At 40.9% G+C, this 23,794-nt stretch overlaps 1 protein-coding gene across 16 annotated transcripts in view; it reads right to left on the bottom strand.

Moving 5' to 3' along the window:
• Positions 1 to 23,794, bottom strand: part of LOC120538023 (potassium voltage-gated channel subfamily KQT member 2) — a 131,760-nt gene that overhangs the window by 87,878 nt on the left and 20,088 nt on the right. For all 16 annotated transcript variants that reach the window (XR_005635428.1, XM_039767388.1, XM_039767390.1 and 13 more), the window contains exon 2: positions 5,151 to 5,241. Coding sequence is in view for 15 of the 16 variants with exons in the window: in XM_039767388.1 (XP_039623322.1) it covers positions 5,151 to 5,241 (91 nt within the window). In the remaining variant the exon portion in view is untranslated. The remainder of the gene's footprint in view (positions 1 to 5,150; positions 5,242 to 23,794) is intronic.

The following is a 23,794-nucleotide window of genomic DNA, read 5'->3' as shown; positions in this document are numbered from 1 at the left end:
ATAAAAATGTTCTTTCAGTTGTCAACTCATAATTCAGGTGAGGATTATATCATAATGATCAGAAATGAAAATATATGTACAGTGGCTCAAAGTATTCAGACCCCTTTGCTTTTTCACTAAATTCGTTTGTTCTGACCTCAAGCAACACTCAATGCTCCAGAATGACATGATTTTAGGATTTGTTGCTAATTTATTAAAAATATAAAACTGAAGTCTCACATTCCAACAGATTTTCAGACCCTTTAGCCAATACTTCATTGAAGTCTCTTTAGCAGCAATGAGAACCTGGGATATTTCAGTTTTTTATTTTTAATACATTTGCAAAAATTCCTAAAATCCTGTTTTCATGTCATTCTGGGGTATTGAGTTTTACTTGATGTGGATAAAAATGAATTTTAAATGATTTTAGCTGAAGGCTGCAGCATAACAAGAAGGGAAAATGTGGAGGGGTCTAAATGCTTCCTGAATGCACTGTATATGTGTACGTTACGTGGGTATTTAAACGAGAAATTATTACCAAGGGTTTTTACCGTGTTATAACAACATTGAACTGTTTTTTCTGAAACACCTTTGTCACTACGTGCTTTTGTGAATTTTAGTCGTCACACCCTAATGGTCCAAGGAGGATTAAACGTATTGCAGTCTAGTGCTTTCATCTTTTTGAAGTAGGACTACACAAATTACCTGTGGAGCTCCTCTCCCTGCCAACAGTTTGGATTACTGTTGGGTTTGTTTTTCACTGTGGTGTAGTACAGAGAATATCTGTCTGGGATTCCCAATGCATATACATGACTTGATTGCCCCCTGTCAGCTCACCGTGTGGTGTAGTGGTGGTGCAAATAGAGGTCTGTACCCCGCCTCTCTCTCTCTCTCTCTCTCTCTCTCTCTCTCTCATGCTCCTCCCTCTTGCTTTACCCTCTGTGTGTGTGTGTGTGTGTGTGTGTCTCAAGGTTATTATAGTTTTGCCTTTTTACATTAGTTTTTATTTCTGTATTGTTTCTGACCTTACTTGGAAATTCAGTTTAGTTTTAGTTTTCCTTCATCGTGTATTTTTAGTTTTAATTTAGTTTTTATTTCACAAAGAAGTTTCTATTTTATTTTTATATATTAGTTTCAGTTTTAGTTTTAGTAATCATGGCATGGAGCGCCTACGGCATGGGTGTCAAACTCCGGTCCTGGAGGGCCGCAGTGGGTGCAGGTTTTCATTCTAACCATCTTCTTAATTTGTGACCAGTTTTTGCTGCTAATTACCTTCTTTTGACTTAATTTTAATTACCTTGACTCAGGCCCCTTAGTTGTTTCTTTTTTCTTAATTAGCAGCCAAACAATAACAAGCCACAAAACAAGAATCCATATGACCTGCTCACCTGTGCCCATCACAAAATACAGTCGATTCCTGTTAATCGGACCACATTGAGACGCGATCATTTTAGTCCTAATAACCGGCTGGTCCAATTACACGAACATACCCTATACATGTGCAACCAAGACGGGACGTGCTATATATAACATATTAAAATGTCATTATGACTTTTATTGTGCTGCACACGCGTATGGCGAAAGTACAAACAAGAACTACGTACATGTACGGTTGCTTACAACTTTGTTTATTGAAAAAGAAATCTACAAATTCTTTGAAACGATCTACACAACACTCATCATGCGAAGCACAATAAAAAAGGTTATATTACCAAATTCCAGTCAACGTTTGAAGAACTTGTCTAGTGTGATCTGACGCATTCTGTTGACACATTGCACTTGTTTACGCTCGACTTCATGTCACCGGCTACCCATTTTAGGAAAGAAAGGGCAGGCATGTTCAACCCCACTGGCTTGCACTTGGTACAAATTTTCCGACTTCCTGACCTTTGATAAAAGCATAAATTCTCCTGGGGAGCCCAGGGATCCTCCTGATGTCGCTGACCCGCTTTACATCCGCTTTCTGCAGGCGACTTGTGGCTTTTTTTTTCTTATTCTCTGTCACGTTCTTTGGTCCGATTAAACGGAATTTTGGTCCAAATAAGCGAACAATATTAGGCTTATGTAATATGATCTGTTTCGGTTCTTTAGGATTCGGTCTGAATAAGCGGCTGGTCCAATTAACCGGTGGTCCAATTAACCGGAATCGACTGTATGTGAATATAAAGAAAGGTGGTGGTCTCAGTAAGGCTGATCTCTAAGCTCACCAAAACATTTTGACAGTAGTCTTAGAAAAAACAGAAAAATCAACAGTTCTAGAAATGTCTGCTGTGGCAGAATGAGAGCACCAGCAAGCCATGGACTTAAATAACGAGTTTAATTAACAGCAAGAATCTGCTTCTCATTGTGAAACTGGTTGGAGTCTGAAGCCCCGATTTAGCTGGTCATCTGTTGGCTATTTTCATGGATCATTTCTGTTTCGCTGCCATTTAATGAAGAAAGGAATCAATTCAGAAGAATGAATCCTTAAGAACAGGGCTATTAATATGAAGAGAACAGGAGTTAATTAGCAGTCAGAACTGGTCACTGATTTGGAAAAGGGTTAGAATGAACACCTGCAGCCACTGCGGCCCTCCAGGCCTGGAGCTTGAGATCTCTGGCCTACGGAGTTAGATTTGTGTCACAATCAGACAGAACTGTACACTTAACAGATTTGGATATGAGTTTAATGTTAGTTGAAGCTTACTATACTGCCTGGTTTACTATCTGCTTTTGTTTTTGTCAAAACAAGCATAATCAAAACTAGACACCGAGTATGAACAATTTTACACAATTTTATAATGTTTTAAATATTTTCTCATGAAAATTACAGGGGCTTAGGAAGAACAGGGTTCTTAGACTTGAATTAGTGTGCAAACCCCACCTAGCTGTATTGAGGGAAACAAAGAATAACAAGCATGTAGTGTCAAGGTTAGGGGCAGTGAGACTTGAATAGCCCACCATAAAGGAACAGTAAACCCATAATGAGCAGAGCAAGAGCAGGTGATAAGAGTATGGACAGGCATACAATGACAGAGACAGCATCTGAGATTAAGAACAATATATACATTATATAAACCTGTTTATCCAGAGTAGGATTGCAGGAAACCTGGACCCTTCACCAGCAGGTTTGGATGTAAGGCAGGAAAAATCCTTGGTATGCAATATGTATGATAAGGCTGATGTTAAGAACAAAAAGAATATGATAATTCAACCATCTATTTTGAGAGAGAGAGAGAGAAAAACATTGAAAAAAGGGAGATAAATATTTTAAAATATAATTCTGCTAATGGATTACTTTCACAATATCAGGTATTTTGAGTTGTGAATATGAACTAAAAAGATAAATTAATGAATATGGAATAAATACAAAAAACCCATTAGCATGTTTAGTTTTTCATCACTTGTCAGGCTCTCTACCTTTGTTTGTATTGCTTCGTTGTTAAAAACGATGTTTTTAAAGCAAAAGTGATTGGTCAGCAATAATATGCTGATCTGGTATGATGACCGTCAGTCTCTCGATCAGTGATGTTTTATTTTCAAAAACCGGGATTGGTCTCCCCTGGGCTTTTTAGTATACTCAGATATGGGGATGGATATTTGAGTAAACGGCAAGACAATGATTATATTTTTATATTATGTACATTAAGGAACCATTAACAGCCAATCAAATTAATAATATATTGAACAATTATTATAAAAGTAAAGTTGAATAAATCAGACTCTGCAGCTCTATATATTAAAAAAAAAATGTAGTATGTGTTCTGGTAAAGTACCACTTCCGGGTGATGGATTTGGTCCAAAAGTTAATACAGATCTACAATTGTGGTGTAACAACCACGTGCCGAATTTCACCCATCTATCTAGTTGCGTTTTTTGAGTTATCGTGTTCACACACACACACATGCGCGCGCACATACACACACAATTCCAAAAAACAGTATTGTTGGACATTGGTTAATCTATAACGTCAAGATTCATCAAAATATAGAGGTCGAATTTTTTCATGATTACTATACTTTCTGTATACTTCGTATATGAGAAAGTAAAAACGATTTCTCCTGTGCGAAGTGGCAGGTGAATTGCTGTCAACAAAAAGCAGACACCTGAGAAATAAACTGAAACGTTACTCACTCGTGATTTTTCTGTCCATATGGTGAACGTTTTGTTGACCAGCACATTCTGATTTCAGCCATTTGAATTACATATTGATATACAACAAGCACAAAGAAATGCGGCACACAAATCTCTTTCTATTTCTCACGCTTTACGCACCCGCACTCGGTTTGCTCTGTCACCGCAAATGCTTTGTGAACAGCCGCCCTCCGTCACCAGCCGCTGTTCACTGGATGAATATATGCGGGCAGCTCGTGGTGGATGACTTTCTGTTTTAGAGTTAAAACTTACAAGGGTTAACGACTAACGGCAAGAATATTCATTCAAAAACGAAAATTTAAAATATTTTAGTAAATTATTATTTTATTTCAGTTAGTCTTTCCAGCTACTTTAATAGTTTCGTTTAGTTTTAGTTTTTCATTTCGGTTTTGTTATTTATTTTATTTCAGTTTACAAAAATGTTTTTTTAATAATAGTTTCAGTTTTGATTTTAGTTTTCGTTAACTATAATAACCTTGGTGTGTGTCTCTCTTTCTCTCTTTCTCTCATGCTCCTCCCTCTTTCTTTACAATGTGTGTATGTGTCTCTCTCTCTCTCTCATGCTCCTCCCTCTTGCTTTACTCTGTGTGTTGTCTCTCTCTCTCATGCTCCTCCCTCTTTCTTTTCCTCATGCTCGTCCCTCTTGCTTTACACTGTGTGTGTGTCTCTCTCTCTCTCACTCTATTCCTCTCTCATGCTCCTCCCCCTTGCTTTACCCCCCCACACACACTCACTCCCCCATCTTCTGTCACATTATTCATTGTTGCATCCCCCTGACACCTTTGCTAACCCCTCACCAGTAGATAATCCCTTACAAGTATCATCATTCTGAGATTGTGCTTGTTGTCAGCAAGGATAGTCGTGACCATGAGACATGTGTGTCATGTTTAATATTTTCAAGATCATCTTGACTCCCACCTGCCAATTATTTTAAGATGTTTGTTTCTCTGGAATTGGCACGAGCCTCACTATAATTAACAGCCTACTGCACTCTAATGGCATTGAGAATTGATCAGACATGAAGCTTGCTTACTTACTAAAATGTACAGTGCCGCGTCTGAGCTCTCTTCGTACTCTTTAATTGTGGAGAACACCGAGAGGACCAGGCAGGAGAAGACCAAGAGGAAGCTGAAAGGCAAAATACCAGTCATCATTAGTCCGAAAACAGACAGACATTAGTGACACATTCATCACACCAAGCCCAAGGTTACATTTTAGCCAGCATTGTAAACTACAGTATAAGGAGACAAGGAAAAGTGGCACACAGAAAGACAACCCTTAAAAACAAAATAGAAATAACAGGGAAAAAATAGAAAAAGAATAGCAGGAGACTGACAGCCACAGGCATGGTGTTAACCTATGGTATGGAGCCTCTCTCTACCAGGCGACATGAAGGAATGAAGAAACAAAGAAACATGACTGCAACTCCTGGAGCCCAGCATCCAGCTCATCAAAGAGGGTACTGTCCCCTCCAGCTATCTATATATATCCTCAGATAAAAAGGAGTATTGAGTGCCTGCTATTCATTTCTTATTAACAGCCCCTGTCTTAACTGGCACATTCAAGAAGTCATCGTATTACTGCGCAGTGAACACGTTCAGGCCATCTGAAAGCTGGTCTGCCATAATAAATATGACCATGCGGTTCATTGGTTAGGGCCAAGTCAAAGTAAAGTTAGCCTGCCTTCTGCTTGGCTGGAGCTGAGTCAAAATAAACTTATTCAGGCAACAGATTAATCCCAATAAACTTGGCCAGACAGTTGATTGGCTGCAGATTAATCCTATTAAGCCTGGCCAGACAGTTGATTGGCTACAGATTAATCCTAATAAACCTGGCCAGACAGTTGATTGGCTACAGATTAATCCTAATAAACCTGGCCAGGTTATAATTTAGCTTTGGAAAAGTTAGCCTGGCTGTTGATTGGCTATAGGCGAGTCACAAGAAATCTGTACCACACAGCTGATTGACTATAAAGGCTATTGACAGGCTTTACACGGGGCAAACTGGCTGCTACATCCGGATCATAATAAACCTGGCCTAACTGGGATTACTTACTCATTCATTCATTCATTCATTCATTCATTTGTTTGTTTATTCATTCATTATTCATATCCACTTTGTGCAATTCCCAGCAGCATCAACCCATCATGGGTGGGGCACACTAAACTTGTTCTGAACTTACATTGGCTGCATCCAAGTAACTGTGTCAGGATGGCATTCTTATTATTTAATTATAAACAAGCTATAGTAAACGTAAGATGCCTTTTGATTGGCTGCAGATGAAGTATAACAAACCTGAACTGGCTGTTGAATTTCTGAAGTTCAGCCATTACAGTCTAGACAGTTACCTCTGAGAACCTGATCTGGACGCTTCCTGGCTACACCCAAACAATTGTGAAGTTGTGCTGGCTGCTGAACAGCTACACCCAACAAATCCAATAACTGACACAGATGATGATCGCCTACAGTTCAGTCCTAATTAACCTGTTTGGGCAGACCTATGCAAACTGCAGTGGTGTTGATTGGCTATAGAAGAGTCATAGTAAAGCTGGCTTGGCTGTTGATTGGCTACAGCCTGTTTAGCTCTTCCTTGGTTAGAGGAGTGTTATAATCAGTTTTGGCTGATGAATGGCTAATATTGATCTATAAAAAAATGCATCAACTGTTGATTGGCTATAAGAATAGTTCTTAAAAAAACAAAAAGCTAATTTTGACTATTGAGTGGCTATAGAACAGTCCTAATAAACTACTGTGTGATGCTGAATGGCTCTAGCTAAGGTACAGAAAAACTGACGTGGCTGTCATTTACCTACAGAAGAGTCATAACAAATTTGGTTTTGCTCTTGATTGGCTATAGAAGAGTAATGATAAAGCTGGGCTGGCTGCTGATTGGTTACAGCTGATCTACAAAAAGAACTGCTGGCTGGTCATTGGCTACAGAAGAGTCCTGATGCAACTGGCCTGGCTACTGATTGACGTCGTCTTCTTTTTCTTTCCGCTGTTCCCTTTAGGGGTTGCCACAGCAGGGGCTACTGATTGACTACAGCAGAGTAATACTAAATCTGATTGGCTGTAGCCATCTTGACACAGAGCTGTGGGCATTCCAACATAGGAAACATGGCAGGAATGAAGTGCCAGTCTGTCACAAGAGCAGTGTCAAAACTGTAGCTAATATAGGCAGGGCTGACCAGGGCTTGGTGACTGCATGGTGGTTGTTGTTTCACAAGGCTTGCCTACTTAATATGGGCATGAAAAGGTTAATGGTGTTTTCATTCCCACAACTCCATAAGCTTAATTATGACTTATGCCCTTTTCCATAGCTTATGTACTTAACATATACAGTGGGTACGGAAAGTATTCAGACCCCCTTCAATTTTTCACTCTTTGTTATATTGCAGCCATTTGCTAAAATCATTTAAATTAATTTTTTTCCTCATTAATGTACACACAGCACCCCATATTGACAGACAAAAAAAAAATTTGAAATTGTTACAGATTTATTAAAGAAAAACTGAAATATCACCTGGTCCTAAGTATTCAGACCCTTTGCTCAGTATTTAGTAGAAGCCCCCTTTTGAGCTCATACAGCCAGGAGTCTTCTTGGGAAAGAAGCAACAAGTTTTTCACACCTGGATTTGGGGATCCTCTGTCATTCCTCCTTGCAGATCCTCTCCAGTTTTGTCAGGTTGGATGGTAAACGTTGGTGGACAGCCATTTTTAGGTCTCTCCAGAGATGCTCAATTGGGCAAAAGTCAGGGCTCTGGCTGGGCCGGCCATTTAAGAACAGTCACAGAGTTGTTGTGAAGCCACTCCTTCGTTATTTTAGCTGTGTGCTTAGGGTCATTGTCTTGTTGGAAGGTAAACCTTCGGCCCAGTCTGAGGTCCTTAGTACTCTGGAGAAGGTTTTTGTCCAGGATATCCCTGTACTTGGCCGCATGCATCTTTCCCTCGATTGCAACCAGTCGTCCTGTCCCTGCAGCTGAAAAACACCCCCACAGCATGATGCTGCCACTGCCATGCGTCACTGTGGGGACTGTATTGGACAAGTGATGAGCAGTGCCTGGTTGTCTCCACACATACCGCTTAGAATTAAGGCCAAAAAGTTCTATCTTGGTCTCATCAGACCAGAGAATCTTATTTCTCACCATTTCAGAGTCCTTCAGGTGTCTTTTAGCAAACTCCATGCGGGCTGTCATGTGTCTTGCCTCTCCTCAGTTGCCCATTTCAAAACCATTGACTCCTTTTGTGACCCTGAGCCTGTCACGTCAGCTGCTGGTCCCCACATTTGTACAACAGGAGTACTATAAGGATATTTACTTATTTAAAATAAAGTTTTCAGTCTTTGTGTCCCTCCAGTGGTTAATGACCTGCAGAGACTGATGAGGTTAGATTGACCCCCCACTGTTGATTCCCTGAGAGACCCCGACCACATCACTTGCCAGAGCTTCAGATATACTTAAATTAAAAAACACACATCCCTACTGTTCCCCCCTTTGGGTCTTATCAACCCACTGACAGACGTATGCGCTTGTACTCGAGCCACCTCAGCTGGTCACCGGGGGGTGCCTCAAGCTGATTTGTGTCCCCTGCTCTGTCTCAACTTTCGACACCAATGCCCACCTTTACACGGGAATTCACTCCGAGCAGCTGGTCACTCGTGTTTTCTGACCGCTCATCGGGAGCATCCATGCCCCTCAAGCGCCAGCTACTTGCTCCTTTTTGGGGTCTCTTGCCAAGCCCACACCGCCATACTCTTGCCCGATCTCCCTGACTCTTCAGTTACTTTCTTTCTCAGTGCTAAATAAATGTAACAAATTATTATTATTTATTATTCATTAACCTCTGTTCTTTTCTTTCTTTTCCCTTTCGCTTTAATTTTTCCCATCTTGTCCCCCAATCTTCACTTTTATAGTTCTCTGCAGGAAATGTGGCCTCCTAGTGGCCAAGCTGTTGAGTTTTAAATTACATTTTTTTTTAATAATAAAATGCTTTGGTATCAAGTGCAATACAAAAAGGTAACTATAAAAAAAATGTTTTTTTTATTTTCTTAAATTTTTTTTGACCTTCATGAAATCTAATGTAAGAATATTCCAGAGCTCAGCGTCTAGTGAGTCTAATAGACTTTCCTCTTCTGCACAGGCAGTGCGGCCAGAGTGTTGAATTTGAAAATTGTAATGTTAATTACTAGTAAATCATTTTAGCATAGAATTCAATAAAGGAAGATGCCATAAAAGCTAAAAGGTTTTGTTTGTTTACCTGAAGGTCAGTAAAAAGTCGATAAGGATATTCTAAATTCTCTTCTCTGCCAGTGTGCCCGATGTTTGCAGGATTAGGCACCAGCAGCCCCGTCACCCCATTCTGGATAAGCAGGTTAAGGAACTGGAGGGATGGGTGCAGGTGGTGTAGCCCCCTAGCAGCCAATGTGTTGAACTGGTAATGTTAATAACTAAGAAATCGTTTTGAGTTGAACTGTAAGAAGGTACTATATAAAAAAAATATAGGCTGGGGCGCTAAAACATAAAGCATTAGGCTCAGTTCACACTATTGAGTTGCAGTTTGACTCTTAGGGAGTCATTTCAAATTGTACAAATGTGGAAACGATTGCACTGCACCCTTCTGAGCTGAAGGTCAGCATTCAGATTACTCCTTTTCAATATGAAGCCATCACGAATGCACAGTTTCAGCATCAGTGAGTGTCGTAAATCAGAGACTTCAAATGTCACCAGTCCCAGTGACATCACCTTCCCTTGTCAATACGTTGGTGTTTCCTAATGGAATCAAAGCCACAATTACAAGACCACCGAAGAGCCGGGCTTCGCTCGATACCATTAGTGTCTGCACCTTCTGCTGTCATCATGTCAGTGGTCTTGTCTTGTCTCCTCACCTCCAAAGGCCACTCTCCATGGCCACAGGCTCACAAGCTGCTTAATCATATAAGTAAGTAAACCAGCAGTCCTCTCAAGGCGTGTTTGGCCTCATCTAGAGACACGCGAGGCTAGGTAAGAGATGGGGAGAAGCATGTCACATGACTTTCTTTCCGTCGTCCTCTGTAGAGTAGAGGAGGATACCCCCAGAGGACCCCCAGAAGCCACGCCCTTACTGGCCCATTCACTGTTTAAGAAGTGCCCAGACTGGATGTTCAGCCAGGAGTCTGCTCCCCAATAGGACGGATCCTCCAAATATGAAACAGCCTTTAACTTCTAGGAAAGGCGCATTTCAGCTCTTTAATGTAAAAGAGGCGTCCCTCTTTTATTATCCCTCTGCTCCCCTCTCTATTTGTTATGCCGCAATAACAGAGATGGGAACGAGGTGACGCGTTGTGTGCCGGGTGACTGGGCTGCAAGAGGGTAAAGGAGAGGACACCGAGCGCAAGCCTGTCTCCAGGGACATTATTTTCTTGGGAATTTATAGCTCCTGTCATGTCTGGCAGCTAATGGGCTGACCTCCATGCTGTCTTTATACAGCCACACATCCATCACGCCGCGGCACTGCAGAGCACAGGAGGCGCTCCACACATTCGCACGCTTAGGGCCCTAACGGGCACGCATTTGTCACCATCTGTGACACTGCTGTATGCGAGAAAGAAGATGAAGAAGATATATTAAATATAGAAATGGATAGACAAATATGAAAGACACTACACTAAACACAGTTGTAAAAGACACTATATGGAATATAAATATGAAAGGTACTGTAGGATAGATAGATAGATGGATGGATGTGAAAGGCACTATATAATAGATATAAATGTAGATAAATAGATAGATACTTTATTAATCCCCAAGGGAAATTGACATACTCCAGCAGCAGCATATTGATAAAAAATATTAATTAAAGAGCAATAAAAGCACAGTTCAAGGTGGAGAGTGTGAGGCAAATATAACTGACATTTTATAATATTAACGTTTACCGGGTGGAACTGAACAGTCGCATAGTGTGGGGTCTCCTCAGTCTGTCAGTAGAGCAGGATGGTGACAGCAGTCTGTCACTGAAGCTGCTCCTCTGTCTGCAGATGATCCTGTTCAGTGGATTCTCCATGACTGACAGGAGTCTGCTCAGCGCCCGTCGCTCCGCCACAGATGTCAAACTGTCCAGCTGCGTGCCTACAATAGAGCCTGCCTTCCTCACCAGTTTGTTCAGGCATGAGGCGTCCCTCTTCTTTATGCTGCCTCCCCAGCACACCACCGCGTAGAAGACGGCGCTCGCCACAACCGTCTGGTAGAACATCTGCAGCATCTTATTGCAGATGTTGAAGGACGCCAACCTTCTAATGAAGTGTAGTCGGCTCTGTCCTCTCTTACACAGAGGATCAGGATTGGCAGTCCAGTCCAATTTATCATCCAGCTGCACTCCCAGGTATTTATAGGTCTGCACCTATAAATGATGGAGAAGATACTACAGTACGACAGACACATAAACTTGAAAGGCACTATATAATAGATAGCTAATGTACTGTATGTGACAAACAGATTAATCAGAAAGGCAGTACTGTATATAAAATTTGATAAAGTGCTGCACATGATAGAATGATGTAACAGGTGGTATATAAAATCAGATGTATAAATGTCTCTCTATTATATAAAAAAAAACTTGGGACGAGACGAAAATTTTTGGGCGATGAGACGAGAGAGAGACTTTTAAGTCCCGCGACACGGTCAAGTCGCATCATACTGACATCCACGTCAGACACATTTGAAGAGAGACACTTCACAGAGACACTTTCACGTTCCGCGACACAGAACAAAGAGCAGCTTAAAAAAATAAGTTAAAGATGGCACATCCGTGACGAAGCGAAGCAGAAAGAGCAGCGCGACAAAAAGAAACACAAAAGCGATTGAGAGAAAAGAATGCAAATCCGGAAAAAATGAATTGTAAGCAAAGACTTAGCGAAGAAGAAAGATCTGCACGTCGAAGTGCTGGAACAGTTGGTGGTGATGGTGCGGAAGATTAAAACATCAATTTGTAATATCACAAAGAATAGCTACAAATATTAACACTGTCTGGTCTCCCACCGAACCGAATCACTGTTGAAAGAAGGATGTGTCGTAATGTTATTGCGTAATTTATGTCTGAGTGATGGGCTATGCAATAGGACAAGATCAGTTGTATTGAAAGTTGGTCGAGCAATTTTTGACTTGTAAAATTTTAACAGGAAAGGTAATGCAGCACATCTTCAGGGGATAACGTCAGACAGGAAAGGAGAGCTCGATATGCCATTCTTATCAAAACATTTACAGTTTCCTGTGAGTATAGCTTTTGCAATGACAATTAACAAATCCCAAGGACAAACATTCAAAAAATCAGTTTATTTATAAGAGAGAAAGAAACGATATTCACTCATGGCCAGTTATACATTACATTATCACGATGGAAGACCAAACAAGGAATCAAAATTCAGTGCCATTTTGAATACGGGTTAATTCCAAATATTGTTTTTAGTGAAGTTTTAAAGTAAAAGTGAACATAATGCATATGTAACAATTACCAAAAAAAAAGAATCTCTTTAAAATGTATTTCGGGTTAACCAAAATGGGGGCTGGCGAGCGAAGCCCCCTAGTATGAAAGCTAGACAGACGTGAACGGCTGTATATAAAATGAGACAGACGGAGATTATAAGCTACTACGTAAGGCAGACACATGGGGAAGGTGACAGATACTTCATTTCTTGACAAGCTCAAGTTTTTAAATTTGGAATTAACACTATGACTAAGACAATCCCACCCCAGTTATAGCCCTACAGCAGCAGGGGTGGACAGGGACCACCCAAAAGGGTTGTCTACCCACTATGTAAATTATTTTGGCATTAAGTTGCCTTCCCCACATTCCCAAATGTCCACCCAAGGATTATATCCTAATCACGCCACTGTCCCTAATGGCCACTATTAACATTTAAGCAGTAATTGGGGGGGCATATATTCACAGAGCCAGCAGTGGGATTTGAACCTGTGACCTCTTGCATTCATGATCCATCAAACCGCACTGGAAAGTCAGGCATACAGTAGTGAGCAACCAGGAGGACACGTCAATGTGACACCAGCAACGGTCAGATGTCCCCCTGCTCACGACTTTTCTTTGCAGTCAGCATTTTCAGCAGCCGCTTCTCTGGGTGAGAAAAACGAGTGAGACAAGAGCGAGGAAGGGCAGGGTTTGCGCCTCATTGATCGAGCAACACCTCGGGGAAACGGCAGGCCGTCCTCGCACGCTGGTGACTTGCACCAATCATCTCATTTGCATTGCGCTGCCCTTTAAGTGAAGGGATGCCCTGAAGCCTTCAGCGCCAGCCTGACTGCACTCTCTTCATGTTGGCTTGGGGGGCCTAAAACTGCTGACTGGCTCGTTTTTTGTTTCTCAGCCAGAAAAGATCTGCTGACCCAAATGCCTTCTTTCCTTGAAAAGTAAACGACACTTTTGTTCTTGGTTTTATCCTCCAGGCTTACAATTTACCTCTCGCTGCTTCAATGGCGGTCATGAGGAGGAGGAAGGCAGATGCAGAGGACAACAAGGGACACCATTAGGACAGCGGGTATGAGGTAAGGATCTGATGTCCAATCGGTGCGTCTGGGAACGTGGAGCAACCATCAAAGAAATAAATCAACATCAATACAACCGAACTTGAATTAGATGAAATCAGTTTGTAGAAGAATGTGACTCAAGTGATTGCATACAATTCAAAATAAATAACAGGGGGAGCACAAGAAGCACTCCATGAAGAGCTACCAGGGGTATCCAGTGGGGTCCGGCAGGGTAGGCAGGTAAGTTGGGTTTTTGGGGATAAACTGCATGGACTGCTTGGACAAAGGGAATCAAACGTCTCAGTCTCCGTGTAAAGAGTAACGAGTGTGTTCAAGGATAGTCTGAGGGGAAGTTTATTCACACATTGACGAATGTACAATAAAATTGTGATTTGTGTACTTCAGGACACCTTCTGGACACTAAGGGGACGTGCATTCATGTGCTGAATTGAATTCCATTATGTACTGATTCATGTATTCAAGGACCCCTAATGTTGATTTGTTTATTACAGGACACCCATTGGAACTTAAGGGGAACTGCAGTCATGTATTGAAGTGGGTGCCACTAAATCGTCATTTGTGCATTTGAGGACCCCTAGCAGAGGCTAAAGGGAAGTACTTGTATGGATTTGTTTGCTCAGTTAAAATGAACACTTGTATAAGTAAGGACACCTTCTGGAGACTAAGAGGACGTGCCTTCCTATATTGAATTTAATTCTGTTAAATGCCGATTTGTGTATTCAAGGACTACTCAACTACTGGAAAGAAAGGAGACGTATTGTATTGTATGTATTGAAGTTGGTTCAGTTAACTCATTGTTGACCAAACTCGGGCCTGTGCCTCCCCTGTGGCTGCAGGTTTTTGTTCCAACCAAATTCCTAATCAGTGACAACACCTGATAGCACTGATTTCATTTCATTAGCTGCTATTATTTTTCTTTCATTCTACATTCAGAAATGCACAGCAGCGTGATTTTTACATTTATAAGACATTTAGAGATATTTCTGCTTTTGCTATTGTTTTAAATGCCTAACTGTCTTTGGTTGATTTCATTTTATTTTGCCTTTTCTCTGTGCAGTTTTTCCCCTTCGTTGTATCTTATTAATGACAATTAAAAATGAGCAGAGTAGACATGCTGGCAAACAACACGGAATAATCAATGGCTGCAACTACTTTAGCATCAGACCCACTAATTAGTAAATAATGGATTAAACAATTAGAACACCTAGAGAAGTAGAATGAAAATCAAGATGAAAATATTGTTACAAAGAAAAAAATACATTATTCCCATATAACTACTTGGTACATTTTATTGTATATATATAATATAATATTTTACCAAACTTAGCTTTCTAATTTCTATATTGTTCCCAAAACACAGAAATTGGGAAATAACACATCACTTAATTAGCCCAAAAGTCCAATTAAAAACAGAAGCTGGTGGGAACAAAAACTTGCAGCCACGGGGGGGCACAGGACAGAGTTTGGGAGACACCGAGTTAAATTGTCCATCCATTCATCCATTATCTAACCCGCTATATCCTAACTACAGGGTCACGGGGGGTCTGCAGGAGCCAATCCCAGCCAACACAGTGCAGAAGGCAGGAAACAAACCACAGGCAGGGTGTCAGCCCACCGCAGGGCGCGCGCGCACACACACACACACACACCAAGCACACACTAGGGACAATTTAGGATCACCAATGCACCTAACCTGCATGTCTTTGGACTGTGGGAGGAAACCCACGCAGACACGGGGAGAACATGCAAACTCCACACAGGGACGACCCAGGAAGCGAACCCAGGCCACCTAACAGTGAGGCAGCAGCGCTACCCACTATGCCACCATGCCGCTTGAGTTAAATTGTGGTTTGTGTATTTGAAGACCCCTACTGGAGATTAAGAGGAATTGCATTTATGTTTTAAAGTTGAATTCACTAAATGCGGATTTGTTTATTCAAGGACACCTACTGGAGACTACAGAGAACTGCATTCATGAGTGAAACTGGGAAAGACTTCATCGCACCCGCAAACGTCAGTATTACCAGGCCATGCAGGTAAAGGGAAAAACTGTATTTTTAATGCCTGGAACAGTCATTAAGGAGAATTAATTGACTGAACTGTCTCTTATTTAAAAAAAGCATTTATTATTTGTGAACATGATGTGTAAAATAATAACACTACAGTAAATGGAAGGTCCAGTCAGAATTCTCCCAGCTTATAAATTAGAATTTGGTTGGTTAAATAGCGATGTATTCGAGGAAACCTACTGGAGACTAAGGAGAAGGGCATTTTGATTTGATTTGCTGTAGTTCAATGTGAGTCTCCATTCAAAGCCATTGTGTTGGGAACTTTGTGATTTCTCTTCACCATTAAAACGTGACATTGCATTTTTTTTTTCTTAGCTATTACTACAAACATCACAGAGTAAGCAATGGGTAACAAAAAATAATCATTTTTGGGGTAGAGTATTCCTTTTAAGATGCCTGAGCGCAATACCAGGGGTCCATGCTTTTGGATAGACAACAAAAACGATGTCATGTGACTCAAAGATTTATTATAATTAGGGAAAGGATTTACGACTATGTAGTTACAGTTAGGACCTCTTGTTACAAACTCACTTTGATTTTTGAACACCGTACTGGCTGCTTGTCACAACGACTTCTCTTTTGCATGTCCTTTTAAGACTTGATAACATTGCTGTTTTTGGCCTTTATTTACAGCTTACCGCTAGACATTGCCAGACTTTCTGGTTTGTTTGTTTGTTTTTATTTTTTTGCCTCAATTTCTGTCTAGCATTTTATTTTGTAAACTGTTGTCTGTTCTCTGACTTCCTAACTGCTTGCTCCTTAAGAGTATTTCATCACCAGGTCTTCTCTCTCCCTTTCCAGTTCTTTGACCGTTTGTTTAATCTGAGCACCTTACAGGGTCGTTGCTGCTAATATATGAGGAACGTTCAAAAAGTTTCCACAATTTGTTTTAACTCTATTTAAGAATTTCAAAACCAAATGACATCCCTTATCTTACATGGTTACCTTCCTTTGCGATGTAATTTTCCCAGAGCAGTACCAACTTTTTAATGCCCAATTACTACTCCTCTCTCCCGACCATCACTGTTTCCAATGAAAATATAAAATGGTGTAAACTTTTTGAACGTCCCTCGTAGTATATAATTGTACGTATACCAGTACATAAGGTTCATGTTATTTAAACTTTGTGTGTCTGTTGATATTTTGATATTTTTTGTTCCATGGACACGTGCCAGTCCAAATTTCATCAAACTACGCACACATGACCATAAACCTGAACTTGAAATTTCTGTGGGCTTAGCTAAGCTGCTGCTGATTTCCTAATAAACTAACTTGATGAATATCCTGCTGTAGCATTTGGCCACTTTCTATGTGTGTTTCTGTTTGGCTTGGGGTTGTAAATGTGAGAATTTCATTTTTTTTACGTTTTCACTTTTCATTTCTCTTTTTTTTTTATTATTCATTGATTCCATATTTTCTGCACATCATCACACTTTCATTGTTGTCGTCAACTGAGACGAGATCAGTGATGCCAGTGGTACTTCTGCTATAAATAAGGAGACACGTGGCAGGTTCAGTAGCCCTCAGGGTGTTCCATACAATGAAGCACTTGGCAGTAGTTAGCATCTTTACCAAGTAGGCACACATGAACACATGTGTGCACACATACACACGCGTATATGTGTATATATATATATACTCGGAGGCTCTGCCCCCTGCTCAGTTTGCTCGCCAACCCCCATTCGGGTGCTATTCACCAGCCACTTCGCAGCTTTGTCGCTCGCGGATGTAGAATTTTAACAGTTTGTTATTCTCATGGGAACTGAATTTCTAATATTTCCAATCATTTAACCCTTTCAATTCTATGTTTCATCGCTTCTCCGTGATCATAAATATAAACCTGACAGAATTGTGGTTTCTTGTAAATTAAACTTGCCGTAGCTTTAATTGTTGCGGGACCACAGATTCTCATAGCGTATGGTCCAGAATCATGTAAATCTACGTTTTGATTATTGAATGATGTGAACGCGAACAGATTATTGTAGATTTGGATATTTTGCTTGTATTGTTTGTGGATTTCACTTTCACCAAACAACTAATCTTTTAATTCTCGCAGATTTGCCTCTTCATTGGGAAGAAACACTACTTTTCCCTGATGGCAACACGAATTAGACGATCTACAAGTCTCTGACTTAAACTTTAAAGCTGAACAATATCTTCATACTTCTGTCATATCACTTGTGTACATATATTCGATCTCTTTTCGCTGTTCTGTTATTTCACCAAGTAATAATTTCTGTTTTTTAGCGCTAATGCAATCTTTACTATCAGTTTTTTGAGACTTTCGCTATTTTACTACTTTCATAATCTGTAACCTGCTCTGCATGTATTGCATCACGCAATGTGTTTGAACCTCTTTATGATGTTCTTCTTTGTCTTCTACTCTTTGTCTTTTATTTCCAAACTCGCTTGGACCTGCTAGGTTTTCAGTTCCACTTGGTCCGGGCTGATTATTATTTTCTGAATTTGCACTTTTGATTATAATTGTTCTTTTTTAAAATTCTTCTCCCTCCAACATTTTTGGGCCTTTTTTCCACATGCTGCCCTTTCTTCTTCGCTTAGTCGTTGACAGGTCATCTAGAACGTATAGAATTATTGTCCGGAAAAGGACTACAATGATTTAAACAAATAGATTGTATGCATAAAAATACTGTCTAGAAAAGCTTCTTTTAGGGATGAAACTGAGGACTTTTCATAAACGACTTAAAATGAGGAAAACATGAAAATTTATAAGAGCTAAAGCACAGGAAGTGTGTCTGACAAAAGCATTCACACGAATGAGATTTGAGAGGACCGCGGGCGTGGGCCGTTAACTGGAAATGGTTAAGAGGAGGTCAGGACTTCAAAAAATATATAATATATATATGTAATATGTGTGTGCATATATATGTGTATGTGTGTGTGTATATGTATGTATATATGTGTGTGTGTGTGTGTATATATATATATATATATGTATATATATATATATATATATATATATATATATATATATATATATATGTGGGGTCTGATATAAAGGGCACACCTTAACTATGCTCCACCATGCCATCTTCTATGAAGTCTTGCATCAAGACCAGTGATGTAACCAAAGCCCCGCCCACCAGCCCCCCTCTTGCAGTCCATTTTCTATTTCAGTTCTGCAGGTCCAGCAAGTCCGCATCAGTTCACCACCATCACAGGACCCTGACACCTCTATAAAAAGCAAGCCTGTGTGGAAACTAAAACCTTCAAGATGACGCCCAGTGGCCTCCACCCCATTCCTTTTGCTCTTCATATAATAAAAGTATGGAGCACATTTAATAACGGCACTCAATACAAAGGCTGTGTGTCCTGTTCAGAGCTGAACTGCAAGTCGGCACTGATTCAGCCCCCTGCCGCCATGGCCCCCCTTTGCTTGCTGCAGGACCTGAACAGGTCGTAATTCCCAGAGGTGGAGCTCAGTTCTCTTAACATCGCAGGCACTGCAGTCAAGGCAGCAAGGTTAGGAATTGCGAAACCAAGGAGCTGCCAGGGGCCTGTGGAGGAGTGAGCTTTGGGGGTCAGCGTGCTCTGTCCATCTTCCTCTTCTTCTTCGCTAATGGACTTGGATCAATGCCTGTAGTTTCACATTTCCTTTCATCTCCAGGGGGATTACTTGCATCGCCAGTGGCAGAGGCTCCACTGCTCAAAATATGAAGGCACATTAATGAAGAGGTTACGGGGGGAGGGGTCGACATCCGATCGCTCACACAGTTGACCACATCCACAATCTGCACAAAATCCTTTGGTCAGTCAGAGTAAGTAAGGCACTGAGCTTGAAATCACAAAAGGCTATGAGGTGATGAGCACACTGTCGGCATCAGAGGCAGCAATGGAACAACATGACCAAGCTGAAGGGTCGTAAATCTGGATAAAATGTGGGGTTTCAGCATGGCACAGGAAATGTGTTGCCACTCTAAAAGGGTACTCTTAATCCAAAATATTTAGAGTGCATTTCAAAATGAGCGCAGAAAATGAGACCAGAGAGGCGTGACTGCTCCCTCAGTGTGTGGCTCTTGCACTCCGGGTGTAATGATTTTAGGAGACACCAGGGGGAGCACCTACGAGTTAAGGTAAATTAATTCAGCCAATTATGCAAAGTGACTTATAAAGAAGTATTTTTTTTCTATATTTCTATAATAAATTGCAACAATTTCAAAAACTATTTTTTTTGTCTGTCAATATGGGGTGCTTTGTGTACATTAATGAGGAAAAAAATTAATTTAAATGATTTTAGCAAATGGCTGCAATATAAAAAGAGTGAAAAATTGAAGGGGGTCTGAATACTTTCCGTACCCACTGTGTTTATCAGAAATGTGTGTCCATGTCTTCCAATAGAACAACTGGCACATCGCACAGGATGTCAGTGTTGCGGACTGAACTGGTAATCTTACCGTTAATATAGTGCCTTACTCTGGTGAACACCATGCCAAAGAATAATAACGCTACAACATAGTGAGTGCCATATTTGCATAGATCAGGTGAACTGACTCCCTCAAGGTCTCATTATTAATAAATACTCTAGTTCAATCTGAAACAGGTACCCACCGGTTTTATAGTGCCTTACAAAGTGAAACATTAGCCAAGTAATGTATGGGTGTATGTATATGTTGTCATAGCTATCATTTAAAGACATGCTACAAAGTCTTTCCTCCTCTCACCGCATAAGGGCACATCCACATGCTTATCCGCGGGTAGATCAAGTGCCACCCATAGAGAAATAAAAATGCCCAGGAAGTTCATAGTAGTCAGAAAGCGCCCAGTCCTTCCAACTATGCCAAAAAGTGTCTCAGGTCACAAGATGAAAGCAGCGTCCCTTGGTGGTCACAGAATAAATTGCTAAAATAAATTTTAAAAAATTACAGATTTTTTTTTTATTTCTGAAGTTTAAACACTGAAGCTTCAGGAGGTTATGTGATGTGCTTGTGGTCACACCGGGTATTCAGATATGGCTGCTTACTATAGTGCCTTTCCATAGGTCACATCATCCAAAGGTGACCTGTCCACAGCATGCCTTTGTCATAGTTCTAGAACTACACTCTTAAAAACTGATTTTTCAATGGAATTTTATGGTTCTTTATTGGATTTGGTGGTTCCTTTTAGAACTATTACTTGACCAAGAACCTTTTCATTGCGGTAATAAGTCTTTGCATATGAAGTGCATTGCAAAGCCTAGTATGTAAAAGTGTGTTTTGTTGTTGTATCAAAACTGTGAGTGTCTGGAAATAGATAATAATCTGTTTAAATAGAGTGCCAGTACTTAATTGACCAGCGCATATGGGATTTAATAAATGGCATACAGAATGGCGTGTCAAGGTAGTTTATTGATGTAGAGCACCCGTTTGCATACTTGTGCAGCTGGATGTGTTGTAAGTTAATGGATGTGGTCCGAGCTGCAAAGTAAGTCACTGGCACAGCCTCCATTAATAACAATATAGCACCTTCCCATGGTCAGTGTCATCCTATACTGATTTACAGGTACAGATCACTTCTTCCCTTATTTTTTACCACTTGGAGCTCAAGGTCGCACACCCAGCGGTGGAGACTCGGCGATCACGGCGAAGACCCGAGCTTTCTAGCCCTTTGCAAGCTTTTCTGCCAAACCTCACATATCAGCAGATCGGCCACCCCCGGCACTCCTCTCCGTCTGCCCACTTCCAAAACCTGAAGTGCGACTCGTGAATATTCATTGCGGAATGCGAGGCGCGCCAAGTGGCTCCGCGGCCGCTAATTGAAGAGCAGTCACGTGACTCGATCTGGCGCTCCCGGCTGAGACGCGAAACGTGCGCCACATGAAACAGAAGTGACAGAAGCCACCCAGCTGGTAGGCACATTTCTTTACCCCAGAGCTTGAAGTGTTGAATCTCCAGCTAGCCAAGGAGCTGAGCTGCCGGGGACTCTCTAGAGCGAGTCGAGGACCACCATCAGGCGGTGTTTGTGAAGAGTCTTTCCTTGGGTTGTGCCAATGCACTATGGGCGGTGAATGATGGATGGAGTCAAAAGATACGACCATACTACGTTGTGTTTGAATAGAGGTTATGAAAGGCAAATGTCAATTTAAGAATCGGAATGATATTAGAGCACACATTTTAGTACACAGGATTCCTTGCTACTTCACTATTTATTATAAACTAGCCATGTGCGCCCAACTACGTTGCGCATGTTAAAGTTGTCTGTGAAGGGCTCCCTGTTTAAACGCGGCTGCCAGTCGTGAACTGGGCCCTTTGTCACACAGCATTATGATTTTTTATAAGGGAAACAAAATTACAAAAGAAAACCCTTGGACATTGATTCGATAGGAACGGCCTACTCAGAATCACTGTCCGAATAGTAATTATGTAATGGTGTAGGAGCATTTCTGCTTCTGTCCGTTCAAAGTCCGTCTCGTTTTCACGACGCTATCGTTTCCTCTCACGGTGTCTTCCCAACCATTCTCCAATCTCGCAGGTTGCTTTGTGGCAATCCAAAGAGTAAGGCAATATACACGGAGCAATGGTTATAAAAGGGGGGCACACAGGTATCCAGGCTCTTTAAAGCATAAATAGGGATCACTTCACTGACATGTGAGCACGGCACGGTACAACTGTGAGACGCGCAGCACTCGCCCCATAAAACTACATTTTTAATATTTTTTGTATATATGATGACCGAATTAAATGTTCTTGGTAACAATGCATTTGCAAAAGTAAATCTAACCCTTTTAAGTAGGATAAAATTTAAGAACACCCGCTTCTGACTCTCCGGTGCTATCCTGTGATAAATAAATAAAATGCTGCAAAATATGACAATAAATAAGTAACCTGAAATGTGAGTCTGTATAATGTGTCACGGAATATATTTTTGTTGGTTACTCTTTTATTTATGTATATATTTAATTTACTGCAGTGACGCAATACGCCGCATGAAACAATCTCCGAAATGTAAAATGTCACTTTCACTCGTCAAAGTTGAGAGGGCGGGTTTTAGCAGGAACTGCTTTATGATTGGTGAATCATCAGTAGAGCGGGCGTAAACATTTACAGAAGGCTCGTGATTATGAATTTGGAGTTCGCTGAATTAAATTTGTCGCTTCATGCGCATTTATTCTTGTCAACTTTTTCTTAAACTCGTGTCCGGTGCGCAGTCACAACTTTGAGCATGCGCACGAGGAACAGGGTTCCCAAGTCCGTTTTACGGATGATTCGCCAATCAAAAGACAACACTTGCTAGATCCCGCCCTTTCAAACTTGGCGTCACTTAAATAAATACACGCATAAAGAAATAAGTACCAACAGTATGTTTCCTGACATATTTAATTACTTATACTCTCATGTTGTTGTTGTTATTTATTTATTGTCCATTTCACATTACTTTTATTTACTTGCATATTTATTTATTTCATTTTGTCCAAAAATATTCCTCTATAGGCAACGTGAAATACACCCAGAAATTAAAAATGTCGTTTTCACAAATCAAAGAAAAGAGGGGAGGGCCCCAGTAAGTACTGTTTCTTGATTAATGAATTAGAAGAGTGGATGCACGCGCTTTGCTTGACACGGGAACCCTCATGTGCGTAAGGTCAAAATTGTGACTGTGTGCATCGGATACGAGTTCAAGAAATTAGAATTACTGTGCAAAGTGGCAGCTTCAAAGCTCATCATGAGGAGTGTGTCTGTGTGAAAGTGGCACTTGATGGCACAAGATTTATGCCCGCTGTACCGATGGTCTTCCGAAATATTCCTCCATTAGCTGTGCGACCCAACTAAGACAAGTTGAAATCTAGGTAGTCAACGTAGACCTCAGCATTAGGGTTTGCATTGCAGTGTGTTCGTCTGGTTGATGTGTCTCTGTTATATGCCGTTTGAGTCATAAAAGCCGTGCTAATGTTTATGATGCGCCATCTGTTGGATAGCGGAGACATAGCAAATGGGCAGACACTTAAGGCACATGTCCTTTTGTTAAAGTGGACTAGCTGTGCTACCTGTCTAAGACGGACTGAAATCTAAATTATCAACATAGGCCTCAGCATTAACGTTTGTAGCGCATCATCTAATTGAAAGTATTTTGTGCATGTAGAAA

This window comes from Polypterus senegalus, chromosome 10 (assembly GCF_016835505.1).
Source record: "Polypterus senegalus isolate Bchr_013 chromosome 10, ASM1683550v1, whole genome shotgun sequence".
NCBI lineage: Eukaryota > Metazoa > Chordata > Cladistia > Polypteriformes > Polypteridae > Polypterus > Polypterus senegalus.
Note: the sequence above shows the minus strand (reverse complement) of the source record. Positions and strands in the feature narration are given on the sequence as shown.